At 37.5% G+C, this 23,129-nt stretch overlaps 1 protein-coding gene across 2 annotated transcripts in view; it reads right to left on the bottom strand.

Annotated features, from left to right (window-relative positions):
* LOC149552340 (Tetratricopeptide repeat (TPR)-like superfamily protein) overlaps nucleotides 1-23,129 on the bottom strand; it is a 212,804-nt gene that overhangs the window by 148,596 nt on the left and 41,079 nt on the right. For both annotated transcript variants that reach the window (XM_089787873.1, XM_089787874.1), the window contains exon 3: nucleotides 8,906-9,196. In XM_089787873.1, coding sequence (XP_089643999.1) covers nucleotides 8,906-9,196 — 291 coding nt within the window. The remainder of the gene's footprint in view (nucleotides 1-8,905; nucleotides 9,197-23,129) is intronic.

Below are 23,129 nucleotides of genomic sequence, written 5' to 3'. Positions count from 1 at the left end.
AATCATAAAATGCTTATCAGGAAAAGTGCAAAAATTTGGTGCAAATTGGCAAGGGTTCTTACATTAAAAATTTAACTAAGTGGCCCCTTCTAACATTTAAACTTAATCAATATTTTGGACAGCTTGATAAATTATTATTAGTTTATTCTCCTGCAGATTTTCTCCTCCTTTGGAGCACAGAGAGGCTTCAGGTTCTACACTTGAACTCTATTTAAAAAATGGAGACATCACAAAGAAACAGTAGAATACCAGAAGTGTGAAATTGTAATCAATTTATATAACAAAATTCTGACACCTCATTAGAAAAATATCAAAATAGAACTGACTGCAGATTTTAACAGAAAAAGTTTTGAAGTGAAAATTGGCTACAGCATATTAAACAAATGGATGTTGACCTCAAAAGCTGAAATCTGCAACGAGAAACTTGAATTCAAATAAATAGCCATGTTGCTGGGTATCTTGGCTGTAGCAAGAGGACACAGACTGTTGAGCAGAAAGTTTAAAATTAAAAATTAAAAAAATATATAGAAACTGTAAAGGGTACCTAAAAAGTTGAGATTGGTTAATGCTTTGGGTTCTCATCATGGAGGCCTAACTTCAAATCCCAAGACGGAGATCTAATATGGAATTATAAGCTACAACTGGTCCTCCATTTTTGGTTTCTATTTTGGTGGTGGTATCTGATTGTGATTGCTCAACAGGAGCTTCTATTAGTCTCATTGCTGTACTCAAAAGAGCTTGTATTGGTCTCACGTGGATGCTCAAATGAGCAGAATAATTGTACAGGGGACTTATTTTTTGGGCTGTGTATTATACTATTAGATATACACAAGGAGTACATCATATTAAAGTAATTAATGGTCATTTGGGCATACTTGGTTTATTAGTTAGTTTATTTCTACTTTCTCAATTAAATAACATAGAATCTTTCCTGAGTCTTTTCAAAAGTTTCTATCTTGCTCTTAGTTGTTTCTCTATATAAGGAGACAATGTCTCCATTTGTAATCACTCATCATTGAATAATGCAATATTGTAACACGGTATCTGAGGAAAAAGATCTCACAATTTTTTAAAAACTCATGACTCATTACCTATTTTTTTCCAAAAAAGAAGACATACGTGATTCTGTTTTTTGTGGGATTCTTTTAGACATCGAAGGCCTTTCTACCTGCAGCAGAAGGATTTTGTTCTTCTAGAAATCATGCAGAAGTTGTTTGGGTTGTTTATTCTTCCTATGCACCAAGTTTGGCCTTGCACCATGTTTTTTCTAGCATCTTTGTTCGTGAAGGGCTTTTTCTGCTACCTTTTTTGCCTGTGCAACGAAAGTGTTGCCCACCTCAATTTTGACACAATTTGTATCTCATTTTCTGTATATTGTTTTTCACAAGCATCACAGCCTTGTTTCATGTGTTCGCACATGACGGTTGAAGTGTTTAGATCGTGGGTGCCTTCCCATGCATGAGGTTTCTGTATTTTCCACAAACTGGAAGTTTGTTTTTGTGCTGTTTTAAGAGGTTTCTACAAGGTTCAATATCGTGGCATGTCTGTTTCTTTCTCCCGCGATCTTGGTAATTGTTTCCTGCATTTTCAGGTTTCATACAACCTGAGGCTAGGGTATTTTTGTGGGTTTTTCCTGAAGAGTTATTTCTACATAGGTTTTTCAGATGATCTAAGGGTTGTGTCAAGATTGTCAGTTTCTTCTCTTCAGTTCAGCTAGGGTTTTAAGGTCGTCAATTTCTTTTGTGAATGCTAGGTTTACCAAAAAATTTATTAAAATAGATGAATATACTTAATCCCTAAAAGGATTATACTGCTTTCCCTCAAAAATCAAAGTTTTGTAATCTGCCCAAATTTACCTTGGGGTTCGTGCTAATGTTTATACTGGTTTTTGATAGAAAAATCAGATTCTTTTGAAGTTCAAGTTTGCATCATTTTTTTGTACATGGGAGGGATGTCATTGTTGACCAACATCCTAGAAGGCGATCAACAGTTCAACTGGAGGAATTCTATACTTGGAAACAGAGGATGCTCTCAATCTTTTAGTATTAGTACTCGAACGAGATTGTATTAGGTAAATCTACTTGCCCCACAGTGGCAGGCAAAGACGAAGACAAGTTTGATGAATGTAATCGAGAAATGGTTGTCTTGCTGAAGTTATCTATCACCGATGAGATGCTTCCAGAAGTGCTATTTGGCAAGTCTGTTACAGACATTCAGGTGCACCTGAAGAGTCTGCATGAAACTTTAGATAAAATTTGAGCTTTCATTTTGAAGAAAGTGTTGTTTTCCCTTATAATGGATGAGAAGATTTCTCTTCAGGAGCATCTTATGAAGATCAAGAATACACACAATCAATTGGAGGCTATTGGTCGCAAGATAGTGACATGATCGATGCAGAACAAGCATTTACTACCATAGATAAAGGCAAAGGTGGGTCCACTCAGCACAAAAGATAGCAGGCATCTGAGGAGGGTTCCAAAAAGAATATCACGTCACTATTGTGGGAAGCTGGGTCATATCTAGAGGTTTTGCAAGCAGCAGTTGGCTAACCAGAAATCCAACCAAAAGAGAGTCTCAACAACCTGATCATGAAGTAGAGCAGTCTAAGGAGTCAGCCTTCTATCTGTCCATGGCCGCATGACTTCAAAAATTTGTTTCCTGTCAGGGTAGTTATTAAAATGACCATTAAGGGGGGTAATAAAGTATTTGATGGTCATCTAGACATATTTAGTTTATTAGTTTATTTCTATTTTCTCAATTAGATAAAGAAGCTGGTGAAGTGTGTGCTGTTGCAGTGACAATCTTGGAACCATTATTCAGTAAATGGTCAAGAAGGAATAATTTGATGAAAAGTTTAGAAGTTGCAATGATGTATGGCGATTTATCTCAGATGATCAATGTCACCAAGGAGTAACACATCAAAAGACTGGGAAATTGAAATTCTGTAAACATCAGAAGTTTATGGGTGTCAGCCGACTAGATGGTCCCGGCGGTGTTTCTGTAGTTGACGAAATGATTGTCGTCGATGTTTTGTATTTTGTAGCCGACGGGTAAATAGTTTGTAGCAGACATAATGTTTGTGGCCGACGGACTCCTTCAGGAAGGTTCGACGGATAGTATTTATATCCCGTCTGGGATCATTGTAAATGATCTTCTATTATTATTCATCTTATGAAGCATAATGTATGTTTGGCATATGCGAATATAATTCTGCTATTCTGTTCCATTGTCTATATGCGTTGATTTCTTTACCAGTACGGTAAACATTTGGTGTCGTTGCCTTATGAACCTAGAAGGTGGGAGGAATGAAGATTAATGCCAAATCAGCTTAACAAGGATCGAAATAAGATCAAGGGAAAAGATGGAATCCGTACTGCGCAAGAGAATTTAATTCTAGCACAGCAAGCCGAACGCCAACGGAGATTTCAGAAGATTGCTGACGAAAACCGGAGCGCCGAAGAATTGTTGGAGGAGACTCGGCAGCAGGTGGAATTGGTGGAAGAAGCATGGGAGGAGTTTTTGAATTTGTGTTCGCCGAGGGAAGAGAATCCAGACGGAAGAGCATCGACTCGCACGGCTTGGAGTGCCGACAGCGCAAGAGCGTGGAGTGAACTCTTCGTCCGGGATATACTTCCGCAAGGGACAACTTCAGAACACCCTTCTTCACCAAGGTTCGCAATTGTTGATTCTAACGGTGTGGGAGTGCAGTTCGCCGGTGTGAGAGAGCAGTCCGCCGATGTGGGAGACCAGTCCACCGGTGTGGGAGACCAATCCGCCAATGTGGGAGTGCAGACTGCTGGTGTGGGAGTGAAGAGCACCAATGTTGCAGGACCGATCAACGCCTGTTTACAGAAACCAATTTTGATGGAGGGACCAAAAGAGAAACTGCCAAAGTTCAATGGCGATGGTACGGCCGATCCCATTCAACATTGCAAAACATGTGAAACGATCTCGAAGGCAAATGGGATAACTAATGAAGACGACTGGATGAGGCAATTTCCGGCCACCCTACGAGGCGTAGCAATTGATTGGTTCATTGATACAGATCCACAAAAGCTAAACAGTTGGGATAACATTAAAAAGGAGTTTCTGGCAGAATTTAAACTGTTGTGGGATGATAATGAAACTGTAGCAGAGATCTTCAATACTAAGCAGGGGAAGAACGAAACCATTCGCGTTTACGCCAAAAAATTAAAAGACTTGATAAACAAAATGGAAAGTAAGCTGGCGGACGGACTTCAGAAAAGATGGTTCGTGGAAGGCCTACACTCGAAGTTGCGGAGGAAAATGAAAATTGTGCCACCGTCATCATACACGGAAGCTTATAACAGAGCATTGGACCTCGAAAGTGAGCAGAAAACAAAGAAGAAGAAGAACACTAGCTCATCTGATTCTGATGACGACGAGCCTGCCGGAGAAGATAGCAGCGACGATGAAGGCAGTAGCAAGAAGGTCCGCACCTTATAGAAGGACATAATCCACATGATGGAGTTTAAAAACATGTAGAAGGAGACAAAGAGCAGTGAGTTGTGGTGCACGGAGTGTAAGACCGACGGTCATACTAAAGGATCGTGTCCAAAGAACCAATTCTGCGACATTTGTCAAATCATGGGCCATTTGACAAAAGAGTGCCCTTTTAACATGAAGACAAGAGGATCTCCGCAGGTGCTTCTTACACAAGAGGCTTCCCCGTCAGGCAGTAGCGGAAATACGAATAGCACAAGTGCCACATCCGGAGGATACAGGAATAATAACAGAGGGCAAAATAATAACAATAATGCGAACAATAACAATAATAATGGGAACCGAAGTCAAACCCAGTATGATGCAAACGGACGGCCGATTGTTCAATGCCGAGCATGTAATTTGTGGGGTCATTTTGCGCGGGATTGTACAGCAGCAAACACACCGAAATTATTATTCAGATGGTGCGGACCCGGCGACCACGAAGATGCCAAGTGCCCAAAGTCTGGAGTAAACTTGATCACTGTCGGCACAGATGAAGAGGAGGTTCTGGCAATTACGCAAAGGCAAGCAAAACTGTCGACGGAGGAAAAAAGAAAATTGGGGGAAGCGCAGGCGAAAATTGGAAAGGCATCGTCGGCAGGGACATCTCAGTTGAAGGACATCACCGGCACCTTGGCAAGGAACTTCGCAGAACAAAACATTGTACGACAAATCTTACAAACAAAGATACTGATCAAGATAAGTGACCTTCCCACAATGCCCCAATTACGAACGGCCATTCTGAATCATACACCATTTCCGAAAGCAACAAAGGACACAGGAAGCGACAGTAGTCCAACGACAGCAACAAACCCAATGCTTCTGGCGCTCATGACAGGAAGGCATCCGGTGGTCGTCGAGATGGGGATTTTGGGAAATGTTTTGACAGACAATTGTCGACGGAGGGTCCGGCGTGAATGTCTTACCGGAGGATACCTGGAAGAAGTTGGGAAAGCCGACATTGTGGCCACCTGCATTTCAGTTGCTCACGGCAGACCAACATGGAATCAAGCCGTTGGGAATCTTGAAAGCGCAACCGGTAACTATTGGAACGCAACCATTTTTATTGGATTTCGTAGTCATTCCATTGAAAAGAAAAGGATATGATGCTATTTTGGGATGAACTTGGTTGGTGCAAGCAAAAGTAAAACATGATTAGAAACGAAATACCCTATCAATGGAGCGCGGAGGCAAAAGATTCATAATTGACTTGCACACACAAATGGTAGGTGAGGAGGCAACATCGTCAGACTCAGAAGGTAAAGGTGATAGTGACGACGAAGGCAAGAGGAGAATGGAACCGGATGAAGGAGGAGTATTGACACTAGAAGGAGGATCGAATGAAGACGACCTAGACTCGGTGAATGGCCTTTACCACTGGCAAATAGAAGACTACGAACTCTTTCCGAATTGTAATATGCTAAGGGTCGATGAAGGTGAGAAAAAAGAGGAAAATGAGTGTTTGAAGGAATACAGAGCAGCGGAAGAAGGAAAGGCGGTTATGCCTGAAGCTAAGGGGAAGAACATACAATCCAAACCTTAAAAAAAGAAAGATCCCACCATTCAGTACACGGTGAACGGGCCGCACAGGAAAAAAAGAATGCATCGCACCATAGAATTACCTAAAGGGTATCGACAGCAAGAAAATAAGATAGATGCGCGACAACCGCACGCACAGTGGGCGACAGAGGTGACACAGAACAGACATAAGGCGTGGCATGACAAACTCAACAGGTTTCAGCCGGGGCAGTTGGTACTCAAGAATGATGGGCAAAATGAAATCAAGCCTGGGAAGTTCAAAGTCAGATGGGTCGGACCATACCATATCCGAGAAGTTGGCGACAATGAAGCAATTAAATTGTCAACCTTGGACAGGAAAGAGATCCCTCAAGCGGTCAGGGGGTCCAAATTGAAAACATACCGCGCCTGGAAGATCTCATCACCGTCGCTGTCGTTGTCAAAGAAATCGTTGCAGAATGATCTGACGTTGTTGCCGTCGCTGAAGAAGTCGTCGCCAAATGCTCTGAGAGCTCCTTCGTCGTCGTCGTTGCAGAATGGCGACGCCTGGACAGCTTGTCCGCAAGGTCTCCCTTCTTGCCTTCCCGCGGAGTTCTTTTCGTCTACGGAATCTTATTTTTCGCGGAGTCTTTCCACATTTCCGCAAACCCTTTTTTCTACTTGGCTGGGCCGCGGATTGTTTTGTTCGCCAGAGTTCACAAATTCACACTTTCTCACAAACTCTCTTTTCTGCGCGTGGAAATCATTTCCGGATGTTGAGCGTGTGTTTGTAGGGAAGTTGAGTCGCCTTGATTTGTGCTTTGCCCACGGCTTGTAGCTGGTGGAATATTGAAGAACTCAGACAAGATTTCGGGAGCCAGTCATGAGAGCAGTCCATGAAATTGCAGGGTTAACTTGGAAGCTGCATCACATATCGAAGATGTGGGATTTGTACCTATCGCGCCCGTGTGATTGAAAAGTAGATTTGGAGAAGCTTTTGATCTGTGACCCAACTCGTTGTAATCGTGAGATTAGAAGGGATCCTGAGGAGCTTCTAATTGTAGTTGGGAACTATGTGGATTTTTGCTTTGGATCGATTGGGGGCAAACAGGCATCTGGATATCTCATGCGGATTGGTTTTTCTATCGTTCCCATTCTCAGTCAGAAGTGAAGGAGTTAACTAATTAAATTTAAAAAAAAAAAAAAAAAACGACGACAGATTCAAATTGTTCAGAATGAGTTACAGATGATGTCAAAGGGAAGGGGGTACATCAGTGGTTGCCAGAAAGAGTGTAGAATCGGCAGAAAATGACAGAAATGGTGTGTTCCGTGCATTTTTGTGTGGGTTGCGAAATGCTAATTTGGTCTTGGCGGCCTGGGGCGTTGCCCCTCGACCTCGTCAGGGGCGTTGCCCCTTGGACCCCCAGTCGTTGCGGATATTAGTCGTGGGAGTCTGACCAGTTGAGAAGAGTTGAAGTTGCTGCAGGCATGGACTTTCTGTGTACCAGAGGCACTGGGAGTAGGTGTTGGCCGAGAGGCTATCTTGGTGGATGTGTAGAGAGCTCGGGAGGAGCTAATCATCCAATTGGAGGCAGTGCAACGACACTTGGCTCAGGGTACCGAGGAATTGAAAACAAAGAAAGCAGCACAGGTGGCTATCAAGATATTTTGTTAGTCATCAGGAGACGACTTTTTTTTTGGGGGGGATGGTGTCAACCGACTGGATGGTCCCGATGGTGTTTCTGTAGCCGACGGAATGATTGTCGTCGGTGTTTTGTATTCTGTAGCCGATGGTTAAATAGTTTGTAGTGGACATAATGTTTGTGGCCGACGGACTCCTTCAAGAAGGTTCAGCGGATAGTATTTATATCCCGTCTAGGATCATTGTAAATGATCTTCTATTATTATTCATCTTATGAAGCATAATGTATGTTTGGCATATGCGAATATAATTCTGCTATTCTGTTCCATTGTCTGTATGCGTTGATTTCTTTACTATCTTCTATTATTATTCATCTTATGAAGCATAATGTATGTTTGGCATATGCGAATATAATTCTGCTATTCTGTTCCATTGTCTGTATGCATTGATTTCTTTACCAGTACGGTAAATAATGGGAACTTCAATTTGTCAAACAGCATGTCAAATACACAGAAGGCGTATATCGGAGCTTAACTAATATGGTTTATAAAACAAGTACAAAAAATTACAGTTACGGAAAGGCCTGATCAAACTCCAACACCAATTGATAGAGCTATTTTTCTGAATGTATATTTACATCTGTTCGTATATAAAGGCTAAAATTATCTTAAAATTAAATCTAATATTCTTGACTGTCTATTTATTTTCTATCTACCCATTCCACTTGTTTCAGTTGTCCATTTATTTTTTATTAATCGCCATCTACCCTTCACTGTTGGGCCAGCAGTCCATGTACTTCTAATTCATCACTAACTATCCTTTAATGCTCCTTTAGATTCAAATGTGTATATATTTGTCTTTATTTTTTTCAGTCCATTTGCATGTGTTAAAATTATTTCCTACTTTATATACAGTTGTCATACCGTTTTCCAGTCCATTTGAATGTATTGATCTTTCTAAAAATCTAACTTTAAGGTATGTCCTCGTCAACATTGCATATGCCTAAATTAAAACTTCCAAAAGTAGATTGGTCTTAGAAATTGGCAAAAACCATGCATCAAAAATGGAACAGAAATTCAGGCTTCTTTGCTCCTATGCCAGAATTGTTATACAATGTATGTGTAAATTCAATACAAATGACTATTCAAAAACATTTTCTATATTCCCATAAGATACTGACAACTAATTGTATTTACTATTAAGAATGTAATATTCAGATAGTCACATATCAGGGTGATCTTAAAAATAGAAAAGCAATACCTCCGCAAACAATTTTAGGATTGTTTGGTATGTTAACATTGATGGCTCCGGACCAGATGATTTCATTTGTCTAAATATGGATTCTGCCCTTCTGTAGTCTCCTGCCCTTCCATATGCCTCCATAAGGGCTGTATAACTTACAACATCCAACACCAAACCAGATTTTTTCAATGATCTCAATGCACCCTCTGCCTTCTCGGAGTTGCCCTGCTTTCCATAGGCTGAAGCAAGCATCTTGAAATCCATCTCACTGAAGCTCCACCAGTACTGCCATCGAAGCCATTCCAGTATCTGTAGATCCGGAGAATGGTTAATCTGACAGTAAGATAAAACAAAAAAATACACAAGGAAAGATAAAGACAAAGATCCCTAAGGAAAATTTCATCATATGGAATGAACATTGGGCCTAACAGAAGCGCAATTCCTTGAAATAGTAAGTCATGCTATCATATCTTGGATGACAGAAGGAACAAATCCAATAGATTACATTAAATGATAATGAGTCAAAAAGAGAGAGATGGAAATGTATATAACTATAACCTTCAGCCTTTTTGCAATCCCAGAAAATATAATCAGGAAAACGATTATTGCACAAATGGCAGTTGAGCAATTCTAGTGACCTTAAGTAGTTTGATTAATTATTATTGAGCTTCTAGATAGGAGTGTCACGTAAGTTTCAAATAGTCAATAGCCAGCTAAGGTAATTTACTAGCTAATTCTAGATGCACTTATGATGACTAATAGCTCTGAACCAAAATCAAGGAGTGAATAGCAACTTGAAAAGTAAAATTCTAGAGCAAATAATGAGCAGTCGGATACAAAGATGGAGATTTCTGAATTACTTTGTTTGTTGCTATTTTTTCTTAATACATTGCTCCTTCAAGCAAATTAAGGAAAGTTACTTCTGTAAATACACATTTTTTTCTGGAAATATTGAATTGTATTAATCTGTAACATAATTAAAATGTATAGTTGCATGAATGGCTGGTTTGCTTCTGGTGTGTAACTACTACTGCGACATGAGAAGATGCATAAGTGAAGCATTGCTGGAGACAAGTTCTTCCCAAGAAATGTCAGTGCCCCTGAACATGCTGCACAGATTTAGATCAAAATGTATAACTGGTCTCGAAAAGCATTGAAATTTTAAGAGCATTTAATAGCTGAAAAAAAAGTATTGATTGTCTCACATAAGATCTAAAGAGACTGTAGAGTCCCAGTGATACCTTTGCATTAACTCTAGGAAAAGGTCAAGCAACTAAATAAAAAACTTACAATTAGATACAGCACAAAACTTTGGATAACAAAAGCTGATTGAAACTAAGGAGTAAGGAACAAATTACGAATAATCTCAAGATGCATATAAGCGAATGACAGATTTCTATAATTCTATTTTGCATAGGCTTTTACATGTTATTTTACATTAAGACTCTAAAAAGATTGGACTATTTCTTGTTTAAGATTGCTTGGACTGTTGTTCAATGAGAATAAAAATGATTTCAGAAATGAGTAATCATGCTAAAGCCAAGTTATATGTACACAACAGTTGAGCCAAAAATGTATTGGTAATAGTTGTAAAGTCTAAATGGATATAACTTAATGAAGACATTTTTCTTTATTCACTTGGGTAAGATTAGTAATACATATAGTTGCAACTTGAAGAATCTATGAGCTTTCAAAGCATAGAGTTGGCTGGCATGCATGGACTGATGAACCTATGACATTGCAGGTCAGAAGAAGATGAAGATAGTTTGTCAACATTTCCTCTAATAGAATATCAGGAGCCACGATACTTGAAAGAGGCTAAGCTTCAATAGATGGTTTTACTTGTTTAGTTGAAAACCAAAGGAAGAGATAATATCCGATGTGGTGAAAGATGTTTCTTCAAAGATTGAAAAAGGACCTATAATGTTATAATAATGTTGTCACAACCTTGCAACTATAAAATGTTACTGTTGATAAATGAGCATTGGGGACTGTAATGGAGGCATACCTGCCTTGTGGAGTCCGGAAGCCATGTGCCCTAGCAGGGTTCAAAGTAACTGTCCCCGAAAGCCACATTTTGTGTATAATTTATCATTGTAAATACTGACTATTTATCATTAGGTCATAGATCTATTGGTGGATTACGTGTACTTTGCTTGACATAGAAGGCAACCCTATTTTATGAGGGCATTTAATGACCAATTACAACTCCAAATGAGAAATAACAATGAATTTCCTAACCCACAGGATGGCAGGAAACCACTCTGATACCACTATAATAAGCCCAATTGGTTATAGCTTAGACAAACACCAATTCTCTATACTAAGTAGTTGTATGACATTTCTATTGTTCTGCATTTTTGTCACCACAAAATGTAGATAACAGTATGAAACTTTTCCAATTTAGTTTCCTTTTTCTCTAAGTTAGTTCATTATTTAATTGGATAACATTAATCAATCAATTGATCCCAATTGATATAATGAACTCTTTTACTAAAGGCTTTCGTCGAGTCTTTTTAGTTATTTTATTTGTTGAGCTTATGCTTGATTTTTGAAGCCTTCAACATCCTCTTTCTCATTTTTGAGTGTGTTTGTTAGCTTTTGGTTTTGCTCAAATCATTGCTTCCAGCTCTCCCTTCGATTAGGTATATCTGAGGGCTTAATTGGAGTTGGCATTCAAAAGATATGACAATTTTAGTGCCCAAAAGGTGGACTCTCCACATGCAATTGCATGATTTAAAAAATCATGTTATATTTTAATGTTGACATTCACTTTTTTAAAATTATAACATAAATTCACTTTAGATTAGACTAGATTAGATAAGATTTTAATGTCCACGAGGCTAAAAAATAGCCTATAGGACACTATACCCCCAACATCGACTTAGTTCATTCAATTTTCTTTTTGTGAAGGCTGATGATGAGTCCACCAAACTTCTCAATGTTCTCTTTAATAAATAGGTTGTACCATGAGTTGTCGGATATGATATCCGTGAATTTGACCCTGATGTCCCTGTATGCCTCACATTCCAAAATGAAGTGTTGTTTGGTATCTACCTTTCCTGAATTGCAAAACAAGCATATTCCCTCTTCCCAAAGTTCTTTTGGTCTCTTCCACCGCTCGGTCTTGCATCAAAGTTGATGGGAGTTGGTCCTTAGTTGTGCAATGAGGTCTTAGCTCTCCAAGGTATATTGACCTCTATATACTCCTTTTGGCGTTGGTCATACATGGGGTTGATCTTGTTGATGTAGCAAGACTTTTTCCTACTAGTCCCCTTTTCCCATTTTCTCTTATGAAATTTCTTCATAACAAATGCTTTTATTTCTTTATTGTTGGCGGGACATGCGTTGAAACGGATATCCCATTTGCTCATCCATTCGATGTTTTGTTGCATCCAAGTCCTTTTACATTTACACAAAGTATCCTTAGCAACCACTTTAGGCTATCTAGTTGCCTCCATCTTTTCAATTTTTTTAAGATAGCTAATGAGATGGGCCATAGCATGAGCCTCAATAGATATAGCTCCCACTTCACAAAGCATGATTTTTTTTTTATATTATGTTTTTAAGGTACTTTATCACTTAAAAGTGGCTATAGTGCACTTTATGTTATATTTTCATGTTAAATTGTTTTTTAAATTTTTCGCTCAAGTCACTTTATTAACTATAAAGTTTGATTTAATTTTTGAGTTACTTTATGTTCTAATTTAAAACATCTAAGTAAATATTACTTTTTGAATGATATTTGCACATAGTAATTAAACTATAGTGCAAATATTATTTTTGACCCAATTCAGTGATATTTCCTCAAAAATCAATTAGACATGTGCTTAATTGATCACTTAAGTTGTGCAAAACATGTCTTTCAACCCATTTGCGTGTAAATATGCAAATGCCTCTAGAGACCACGTTTTTGGACTTAAAAAGGCATTTCTAAAACACTTATACATGTAACTTAAAATATGCAATAGGCCTTTTAGAGTGAGACTTGCATATTTGAGTCTTTTTAAAATATGCAATGACCTCCAGAGAGAGTGTTTTGCACTAAAAGACTTATTTTAACAAGTTTTTAAAATATGCATTGCCCATCCTAGAATGGGTTTTACATTTAGAGGACAAAAGCATGTATTTTAAAATATGCCAATGCACTCCTAGAATGTGTTCTGCATCTAGAGGACAAAAGCATGTATTTTAAAATATGCCAATGCACTCCTAGAATGCGTTTTACATGAGGAGCACAAATACATGTTTTTAAAATATGCAAACTCCCTTCAAGAATGTGTTTTGCAGATTTTCATGCATTGGCAAAGATAGAAGCCAAATTTGAAGATTCAAGGGCAAGAAACTTGGTTATTAATTCATGTTTATCTTGCTATTTTGTTGCATATTTTAGCTTGATGTTGTACACTTGTTCAAAAATATGCCATGAAAAGTGCATTTTGCCTTTTTTTGATGAGAACTTTTATTTTCACATATTTGGATTTTCCGCAATCTCCAAATTCGACTTTGCACTTGAAAGCGACTTGCTTGTTGACATGTTTGAGTCTAAGACCAAAGGCATGTGTTTGTTTTGTGCTTGTTTTCATTGTTTATTTGCTTGTTTTCTCGTTTTTCTTCTTTTGCAAGAAGTTGCAAGTTCTTTCCCAAGAACTCAAGTGCATTTCACTTCACTCCACGTTTCACCTTTTCATGCAAGTGCGTCATTTTATTCCATGTCCATCATTACATGCCATAGCACTTTGCATCTCATTCTCCATACGCTATTACTTGTAATCTCAACCTCCACCCGCACTTACATGTAATCTCATTCCTCATTCCCACTTACATGCATTTCCATCCTCCTAATCCAATTACATGTCATGATGATTTATATGTAATTGCATCCAAAGAACCTGATTTTGACTAAAGGTCACTCTTTAAAAGTCAAAAGTCCTCATTTACAAGCATTCTCATGTGCCCAACTTTCATTCCTCAAAGCATTTACATAAGTGCCCATATGCATTTTTCATACTATCCATCTTCCTAAGTTCCATTTTAGCCCTCCGCACATACTTTCCACATCACATCCATATGCATCTCAACTTGCATTCTTGTCCATACCCACAAAAGCCTATCTTTGCCCACATGCAATCCACCCTTAAAAGTCCAATTTTGGCCCTTTTTTACCCAAATACATATGCTTTTCGGTTCATTTCCAGCCATCATATGTGTTTTTTAAGTATCTAATCCATACTTCAAATACCCACCCCTCATGGACTCGTCATTGTAACTCAAATCCCAAAGTTTTCAAAGATCCAATCTCATTGGAAGATGTTTTCATCTTCATGTTGCGGTGCACTTTTCAAGATATGTCAAAACTTCTTAACATAACAAAGACATCCCGTCAAGAAGATATGTTTTGATCCTCAGAAAACAATAATTCATTTAATCTTCATTTTCCCAATGGTTTTCCAAGAACCTGAGTTCGTGTGGGAATACGCAAAACTGTTTGCTTCAAAAAAAAAGTAGTTGCAGATGTTGATGGGAAAATTTGTTCTAATTCTACATCCGGACATCATCAGGAAGGTTTTCAAAGTATCAGAGACTCCAGTTTGTGCTGATCTACAAAGGAGAATTCATGACAACTTGAACAATAAAAAGCTTGATCACATTGAATTTTCAAATGACAATGAACAATTCATCAAAGAGAGTCAGAGGCTATCAAAAGATGCAACACCATGATTATCAAGGTGAATGCGGTGGCACGAATACAAGAACTCCTGATCTTGTTATCATACGGGATTGCATCATCAAGTACAAGGCTTTTGCTGATAATTTACAGGATTGATTCATTCAGAATCAACAATTTTAGCTTTCTTCTTCTTCTTTTTTCATGTTTGTAGATTGGAGAGGATGTATTGTATCAAATTGTGTAATTACATGTAATTCAATTTACATGTCCTTATAACATGTAATCCATAATTTCTCTTGTTTAGTTAGAAAAGGTCAAAATTTGTTGAGTTGCTCTCACTTTTTCCTCCATCTTTTTCTCAACTCATTTTCCTATACAAAGGAGTATCTTCTCATTGTAAAAATCATCTTTTATTGTATACAAGAAAGCTCTGGAAAAATAGTGCAAGCATAACTTTGATTGTGTAATACTATTTTGAAAGAAAATTGAATACAAAGAGACAATTGGAGTTGAACTTCGATTGAGTGCAATTGTGACTAGTGCAAGTTGGAAGCTTTGACTGTGATTTGCATTTGTTACTTTTGATTCATGTGTTTTTGTGTTCTTGATAATTGAGTATAAGGAGTTAAGAAGCAATTGGAGTCAAGGCTTTAACTAGGAGCGATTGTGGTGATACATAGACTAGGAGCTTTGACTATAACTTGTATCTCCTTCTTAACTTAGAAAAATAGTTAGAATTCTTTACTTCTAGAAGTCTTTGTGCCTCGATAGTAAAGGTTATTCTTATGGTATAGATTAAGACCGGACTTAGAGCCAAACTAGTACGCTTTCAACTAGCCTTTGAGTTAGTGCTGGTTTATCAGTATCACCGTTTACAACTTTAGATAGAAGTGTAGTTAGAGGTTTCATCTTGCCCATTACTCGCTCCACGGGTAAGTGGATTCTTTCCTAAAAATTAAGAGGAAAGAATATTGGTAATACCTCTTCAAAATCTCTCAACTTCTTGCTTACCTTGAGATGATCCAAGGAATGGTAAGAAGGGGGAGCCTTCCCTTTAAGGTGGGGGAGCCTTCCCTTTAAAGTAGGAGAGACTCTGTCTCACACGTTGTGGCCGGTCTACCTATTTTGTGACTGAATTTTACCCAAACTGTCAGTTGCAAAATATCCACCCAACAATTTCATCAAACACTTGGCAATCAAACTGTAATTTCCAATATCACAAACACACGCTGGCTCTATTGGCTATGCAAGTGAATGCGTTGAGGGTATTTGGTTTTTTCAAATGATTATGAAATGAAATACTAGATTGAAATGGAAATTTTTGCATATGTAACATATAACTCACACCAACTAATAATTTTGAAAGTTTGCAAAACACTTTATTATCAAATCAATCGAGCAATGATAAGAGGAATTACAATTAATTCTTGAAAGAAACCTAAAGAGGAATTACAATTAATTCTTGAAAGAAACCTGATTTTATAAACAATTCCAAGATCACTGTAGTAGATAAAGGATCTGTCCACATGCTGCCTTCTACAATTCTCCCATTGCAGGTGTTGTTGCGAAAGTATTATCGTCGCCCCAGTCAAAATATACAGAGGTCCCCTAGATGCAGCTCGGTCCTAGTCAAGGAAAGCCAAATGCAAATGTACGGCAGAGTTGGACTGCTACAGATATAACTGCCCAAGAAAGTGCATGGAATTGGCGTCAAGAATTGCAAGAAGTTGGGTCTTCCAAAGATGCCCAATATGCACATTAATACTCAGCTAAGGTACAGCATTAAAACTCCAGGTAGAAATCCCAAAAACAGAGATGAAACAATGCCCATAATGCAGATAATAAACACGCTGAAACAGAGGTACTGAGCACCATTTTCAGAAGAAACACATGCCCAAAGACAGATTTTAGACGCCAAATGTGCAGAACTGGAATTCCAAATGTACACACCCAGATAGCAGTCAATTTCGAGCACGCTGAAGTATCGCAGCTAGACACCAATTTTCAGTAATGAACAAACCACAATGATGGTCGATTTCTCAACAGATATCTCCAACAAATTTCAAAGTATTTCTCAGCACTAAACTCTTCTCAGTTGCAGTCGGCACAGTATGAGAAGAAACCAATATTCAAATTATAATTAGATCAGTGCTACTATACCTCAGCAGTGGATCAGAAACTCAAAAACCCTCACAAAAGCAACAAAAGCAAGATAGACAATTGGATGTTTTTCTCTCACAATGTGCTCGTATTTATAACACCAAATGGCACTTAGCTTCTTCTTCACTCTTTTCACTTAAGAAACTTCAAATTCACAATTTCATTTTATAACATCAAATAACATAAAGTGTCTTAATAATAATTGTTAGAAGTTGTAATCTTTCCTTGGTGTGTTTATAAACCCACCTTTCTCCTTAAGAGATGACCCTCCTCTCTCATTTCTAATTAGGTTTCTTCCTCTTCTCAATTATTGTATGAGCAATTGCTCTCTTGCTCTCTCTCTCTCTTTCTTTCTTCTTAGGCTTTTCATGCCTCATTCATAATGTCACAAGGGGTTTTCTTTGCTTTCCCCTTTTGAAATATCTTGTCTCATGGTGTTGGATCTTGAAGCTTTTCCTCTCCTATTTTATGGTAATATATTTTCATGCATTAACTCACTTAGATTCTTTCCTGGTTTTTTGCTTATTTCCATATTTCTTTTTCCATTTCTAACATAGTTCCTCCTTGATTAAATTATTATGACTTTTTTTTACTAATATTCTACTTGTGGATAGTTGTCTTTTTTTTTTTCTCTGTTTTTTTTTTCCAGGTGATCCATCAAGGAACCTTCTCAATTTTTCACATATGAAGATGTGTCTATGCTTCCACTTGATCACATTCAAAGGACTCATGTACTTCTCTTGGATCTGCAAATGTACCATATCGCTTGAAGACAATCAAATTACTTCATATTGAAGATTAAGTTGCAGATTTTTGTAAATTATGGGTTTAATACCCTTCGATGTAATTACCCCAAGTAAAGATTAAAGGGGAGTGTTAGAAGTTGTAATCTTTCCTTGGTGTGTTTATAAACCAAGGTTAGACCTCCTTTCTTTATTGTTATAATATATTAGGATATAAGCCAAGGTATCCTAATATATCTCTTTTTTGTCCTTTTTCCACTACATCTTATTTTGTCATCTAGTGGAATATGTGAGGACAAATATTTAATGTAATTTGTAATTTAGATTATTCCTCCTTAAGAAGATTCTCACACTTGGCCTCACACACTTATGAATGGTGGCATTCATAGACATGGGAGTTACATTCTAACTCCTTTCTCTCATCTCTATTTAAGAGATGACCCTCCTCTCTCATTTCTAATGAGGTTTCTTCCTCTTCTCAATTATTGTATGAGCAATTGCTCTCTTGCTCTCTCTCTTTCTTCTTAGGCTTTTCATGCCTCATTCATAATGTCACAAGGGGTTTTCTTTGCTTTCCCCTTTCCAAATATCTTGTCTCATGGTGTTGGATCTTGAAGCTTTTCCTCTCCTATTTTATGGTAATATCTTTTCATGCATTAACTCACTTAGATTCTTTCCTGATTTTTTGCTTATTTCCATATTTCTTTTTCCATTTCTAACACATTCTAACTCCTTTCTCTCATCTCTATTTAAGAGATGACCCTCCTCTCTCATTTCTAATGAGGTTTCTTCCTCTTCTCAATTATTGTATGAGCAATTGCTCTCTTGCTCTCTCTCTCTTTCTTCTTAGGCTTTTCATGCCTCATTCATAATGTCACAAGGGGTTTTCTTTGCTTTCCCCTTTCCAAATATCTTGTCTCACGGTGTTGGATCTTGAAGCTTTTCCTCTCCTATTTTATGGTAATATCTTTTCATGCATTAACTCACTTAGATTCTTTCCTGGTTTTTTACTTATTTCCATATTTCTTTTTCCATTTCTAACGTGGTATCAGAGCAATTTAATCTTTGTTTTGAGTACTTGCATGAAGGTACGATTCAAAGGAGACTCTGGAGAGAGATTTCACTAATTTTTTTTTCTTCTTAAGTTGGAAGAAATTGAATTATTTTTTTTTGAGTTTGGCTAGTTTACCGCCAAATCTGATTAACTTCTGTTTGCTCTAATTTGTGCAGGTTACTTCTTATTTTCTATTAGTTTTCATCTAACCCCCTTTAGAAGGCTTGCCGCCAAAAGGTTTTCCTATCTAGATATCTTTTTTTTACTATGATCCAATCGCTTCTCGACTGCTATCTAGGGATGCCACATAAACTCCCACTTCTGCTTCTACTTGTTCTCTGCTAATAATGGCGAGCGCCTCTGCTGCCTCTTTCTTTCTAATCTTGGGCTTCTTTTTTGCAATTTCGTTGTGTACTTGTGCAAATGAAAGCACAAGAGAAGCTTACATTGTTCATGTGGCAAAATCGGCAAAACCCAACCATTTTACTTCACACCATCACTGGTATGCCTCAATGCTTCGCCAGATCTCGCCATCAGGGGAGTTGTTATATGCGTATGATACTGTCTTGCATGGCTTTTCGGCGACGTTGAACCGCTTAGAGGCTGAAGCCATGGAGAGAGTAGATGGGTGTTTAGCCGTACTTCCCTCCTCTCTTCATACCATCATTGAAGTAAATTGAAGTAAATTGACCACATTGTTACAACAACCTCTGTGCCCGCCCATAAGTAAAATAGCAGTATATCCCACTGCACACATGGAGCTGAAGACCAAGCAATGATCCAATCAAGGCAAGACCACACGTCTTACTGGTAATATGTCAATATATCCTTGAAGACCTAATTTTCTTTCTTAAAACTTCAAGCTTTTGCAGTCCATAATTGTTGAAAGGAAGAATTTCTCGATAAAAATGAGAGGGAGGGCGCTTTTAGCATTGCGGGAACTAAAACTGAGATGGGACACAAGCTTTGCAGCTGCAATTGCACTGTGCAGTGGAATCGATGTTTCCGCTAAACGCCGCCGAAAGATTGCGCCCTCATTTCTTAAGAAATTCCTTCGATGCGCCGATTGGGATTGAGATTGATATTGAGACCGATATCAATGCGCGCCGTTTGTTGAAGATCTGAATGTGGATGTGAATGCATTCCTTGCTGATCTTGAAAATGTGCCATAACGAGCTGCCATTGAACTCTCAGTACCAATATTTGTGGTACTCTTGCATCCCGAGTATCCTATCTGCAAATTCACAACAATGGGAGGGGTTTAGAGCTTCCTCAAGGGAAATTTAGAATAAAATTTTATTTTATTTTTTGCTCATGAATATTTGCCAAACTTTGGGTTTTAACTCATTTGGTAGCATCATTAAAGCAGCGAAGCCCGGTTTTGGTAGAAAACGGGCATGGTCTAAGCTTTAAATTTTTGAGCCTTTGCGGTCATTATCTGATGAAGGGGTGACTGCATATATCCAGCCTTTCCCTACATCCTGGTGATCCTTTCCAGGCTTCTTAAAATTTTATTTCTGGTTTAGTTATGGCGACATTAGTTTCAAGCATTCTTTTGAAGCTTCTGCAGAACATAAATGCAGACTTTAAAGTCACAGGCGAGTATCGCTCGGCCTTATTGCAGGTGTTTCTTTTGACCAGCTATGATTTCATTTGGATTCCTCAGTCTGCCATAACGTATCTTTACTATTCCTAAAATCTATTATTTTAGTAATGTTTTCTTGTCTTTTCATGCAAGATTCTTTTTTCTTTTTTGAGCTCTCGACGGAGGCATCTTTTGCTTTTATCATTGCCTTTTGTCAACCTATTTTTGGCATGTAATCATTCATTGTCAACAGCTCAATATGCAATTGCAAACACAAGTGCAATATTTTATTTTAAATCTCTCTTACTCCTTTACGTGGTTTTAAGTAAAAAATGAGAAGTTAAGGATTTTTTTTTTTGAGAAGTTTTCTTAGAATTAAATATTAAAACTAATTAAAGTTTTATTATTTCTTTTACATAAAAAGTTAAGAGATTTTATGTTTTTTAAAAATAAATAAATATCCTCTTTTATAATTTTTTTTTGCCATAATCTAGGAGGATTATTGTCTTTGATAGTGAGCCCATCCTTAATATCTTCTCACTTGTGTTCACCTTGCATGGAGATTTTAACTGATAACTTATGCTTATTGCTCTTCCAAATACTTCTTTTTTATCTCAATTATTCAGATTTATGAGTATCTTACACTATTGCCTTCATTATTTAATGATTTGAGTTAATTGATCTATCTGCACATGGTTGCAGTTTTATGCTTTTATAGCATCGTTTCATGCCCATGTTGGCACTTTATGGTTTTATACCATTGATTTATATGATATTTTTTGTAAGTTGCATCGAGAGCCAATTTATCAAGGTTAACTATGGTGGACCCGACAGTTTTAAACTGACTCGTAGTTGCCTTATCTGGCCCGTGGAGTATCCCTCCAACCTATAATTGGTGTGCACTTACTTCAATAGAGTTTACTCCATTTGTTCCACTTTGTTCCTCAATGCGAGGATGATATTTTATGGGGATTTCCCATTTCTATCTCTTTATCTCCTTGGTGTATGCTCCTAGTTTTGATTTAGTCATGGTATGACTTCCTACACTTTGCTCATTTTTGAGTGTATAGGTGACGAGGCTACCATATCTTGGAGCACTCCTATATTGGAGACTTTATTTGAGAAAGTTGTTTTGACCCATGTTGATCTTTTTCCTCATGGCAATGATGTTGCTTGTCCATGATGGATTTCTTATTTGAAGGCAATATGTTGTTACTCCTCATAAACTCTTCCGTTGGTCCACTTCAGCTATAATTCTTGGAAAAACTGTAAATTGAATTATTTGGTGCTTGAGGCACATGTTCTACTTATTTATTTTTCTCTCTCTTATATTTCTTTGATAAATATACAATGTAATAATGTTCTGCATACTTTATTGCCTAGATCATGGGTCATATAGGTGATGGAGTCGCGACCCATTCACTTATAGTGGGATGACTCATTAATGGACTGTCTATATCCATGCGATTGACGCAATGTTGATGCAGGTTTCATTAGTTGGCCTTGTCTATGGTCATTTGTGCATTGGTATGTTCCTTTCATGAGAGATTTATTGCATCTATAATGATCATTTTGAGCTTATGACTTATTTTAGATATCATGTTAACTCCATTGCATGTTGGTGAACACATTCATTTATTCTCATCTCTCTTAGTTCCTCCTCGATTAAATTATTATAACTTTTTTTACTAATATTCTACTTGTAGATAGTTGTCTTTTTTCTGTTCTCTGTCTTTTTTTTCCAAGTGATCCATCAAGGAACCTTCTCGATTTTTCACATATGAAGATGTGTCTATGCTTCCACTTGATCACATTCAAAGGACTCATGTACTTCTCTTGGATCTGCAAATGTACCATATCGCTTGAAGACAATCAAATTACTTCATATTGAAGATTAAGTTGCAGATTTTTGTAAATTATGGGTTTAATACCCTTTGATGTAATTACCCCAAGTAAAGATTAAAGGGGGGTGTTAGAAGTTGTAATCTTTCCTTGGTGTGTTTATAAACCAAGGTTAGACCTCCTTTCTTTATTGTTATAATATATTAGGATATAAGCCAAGGTATCCTAATATATCTCTTTTTTGTCCTTTTTCCACTACATCTTATTTGTCATCTAGTGGAATATGTGAGGACAAATATTTATTGTAATTTGTAATTTAGATTATTCCTCCTTAAGAAAATTCTCACACTTGGCCTCACACACTTATGAATGGTGGCATTCATAGACATGGGAGTTACATTCTAACTCCTTTCTCTCATCTCTATTTAAGAGATGACCCTCCTCTCTCATTTCTAATGAGGTTTCTTCCTCTTCTCAATTATTATATGAGCAATTGCTCTCTTGCTCTCTCTCTCTTTCTTCTTAGGCTTTTCATGCCTCATTCATAATGTCCCAAGGGGTTTTCTTTGCTTTCCCCTTTCCAAATATCTTGTCTCATGGTGTTGGATCTTGAAGCTTTTCCTCTCCTATTTTATTGTAATATCTTTTCATGCATTAACTCACTTAGATTCTTTCCTGGTTTTTTGCTTATTTCCATATTTCTTTTTCCATTTCTAACAATAATAGAGTGTCGTTAATTAACTAATGAATTTGAACTATTGTCGGTAAAATTATAAAATAGCTCACAAGTAGATTAGCATGTTGTCGATAATTATTATGTAGCCGACGAGTAGAATTAATTATTTCCGAATGGGCGCGATGGTTGAGTCACCCTTTCGGAATGGTATATGTACATCGTCTGGAATGGACTTTGGATCAGAGTTATAATCATGATTGGTAGCACTATGTAATCTCTTCGGCATATATGCGAATAATAATAGGAGTACTACTGTGTTACATGTTCTTGTCTATTGTCTATATGCATTAAACTATTTACCTCATATAGTAAACATTTGGCACTGTTGCCCTATGGACCTGGAACGAAGGCAGAGGAATGAAGACTAATGTTGAATCAGCTGAACAAAAATAAGAATAAGCTAAAAGAAAGATGAAATACGCACCGCACAAGGGAATTTAATTTTGGCACA

This window comes from Cupressus sempervirens, chromosome 6 (assembly GCF_028749045.1).
Source record: "Cupressus sempervirens isolate cs-2001-9-10 chromosome 6, ASM2874904v1, whole genome shotgun sequence".
NCBI classification, from domain to species: domain Eukaryota; kingdom Viridiplantae; phylum Streptophyta; class Pinopsida; order Cupressales; family Cupressaceae; genus Cupressus; species Cupressus sempervirens.
The sequence above is the reverse complement of the archived record's forward strand: the minus strand, read 5'-3'. Positions and strand labels throughout refer to the sequence as shown.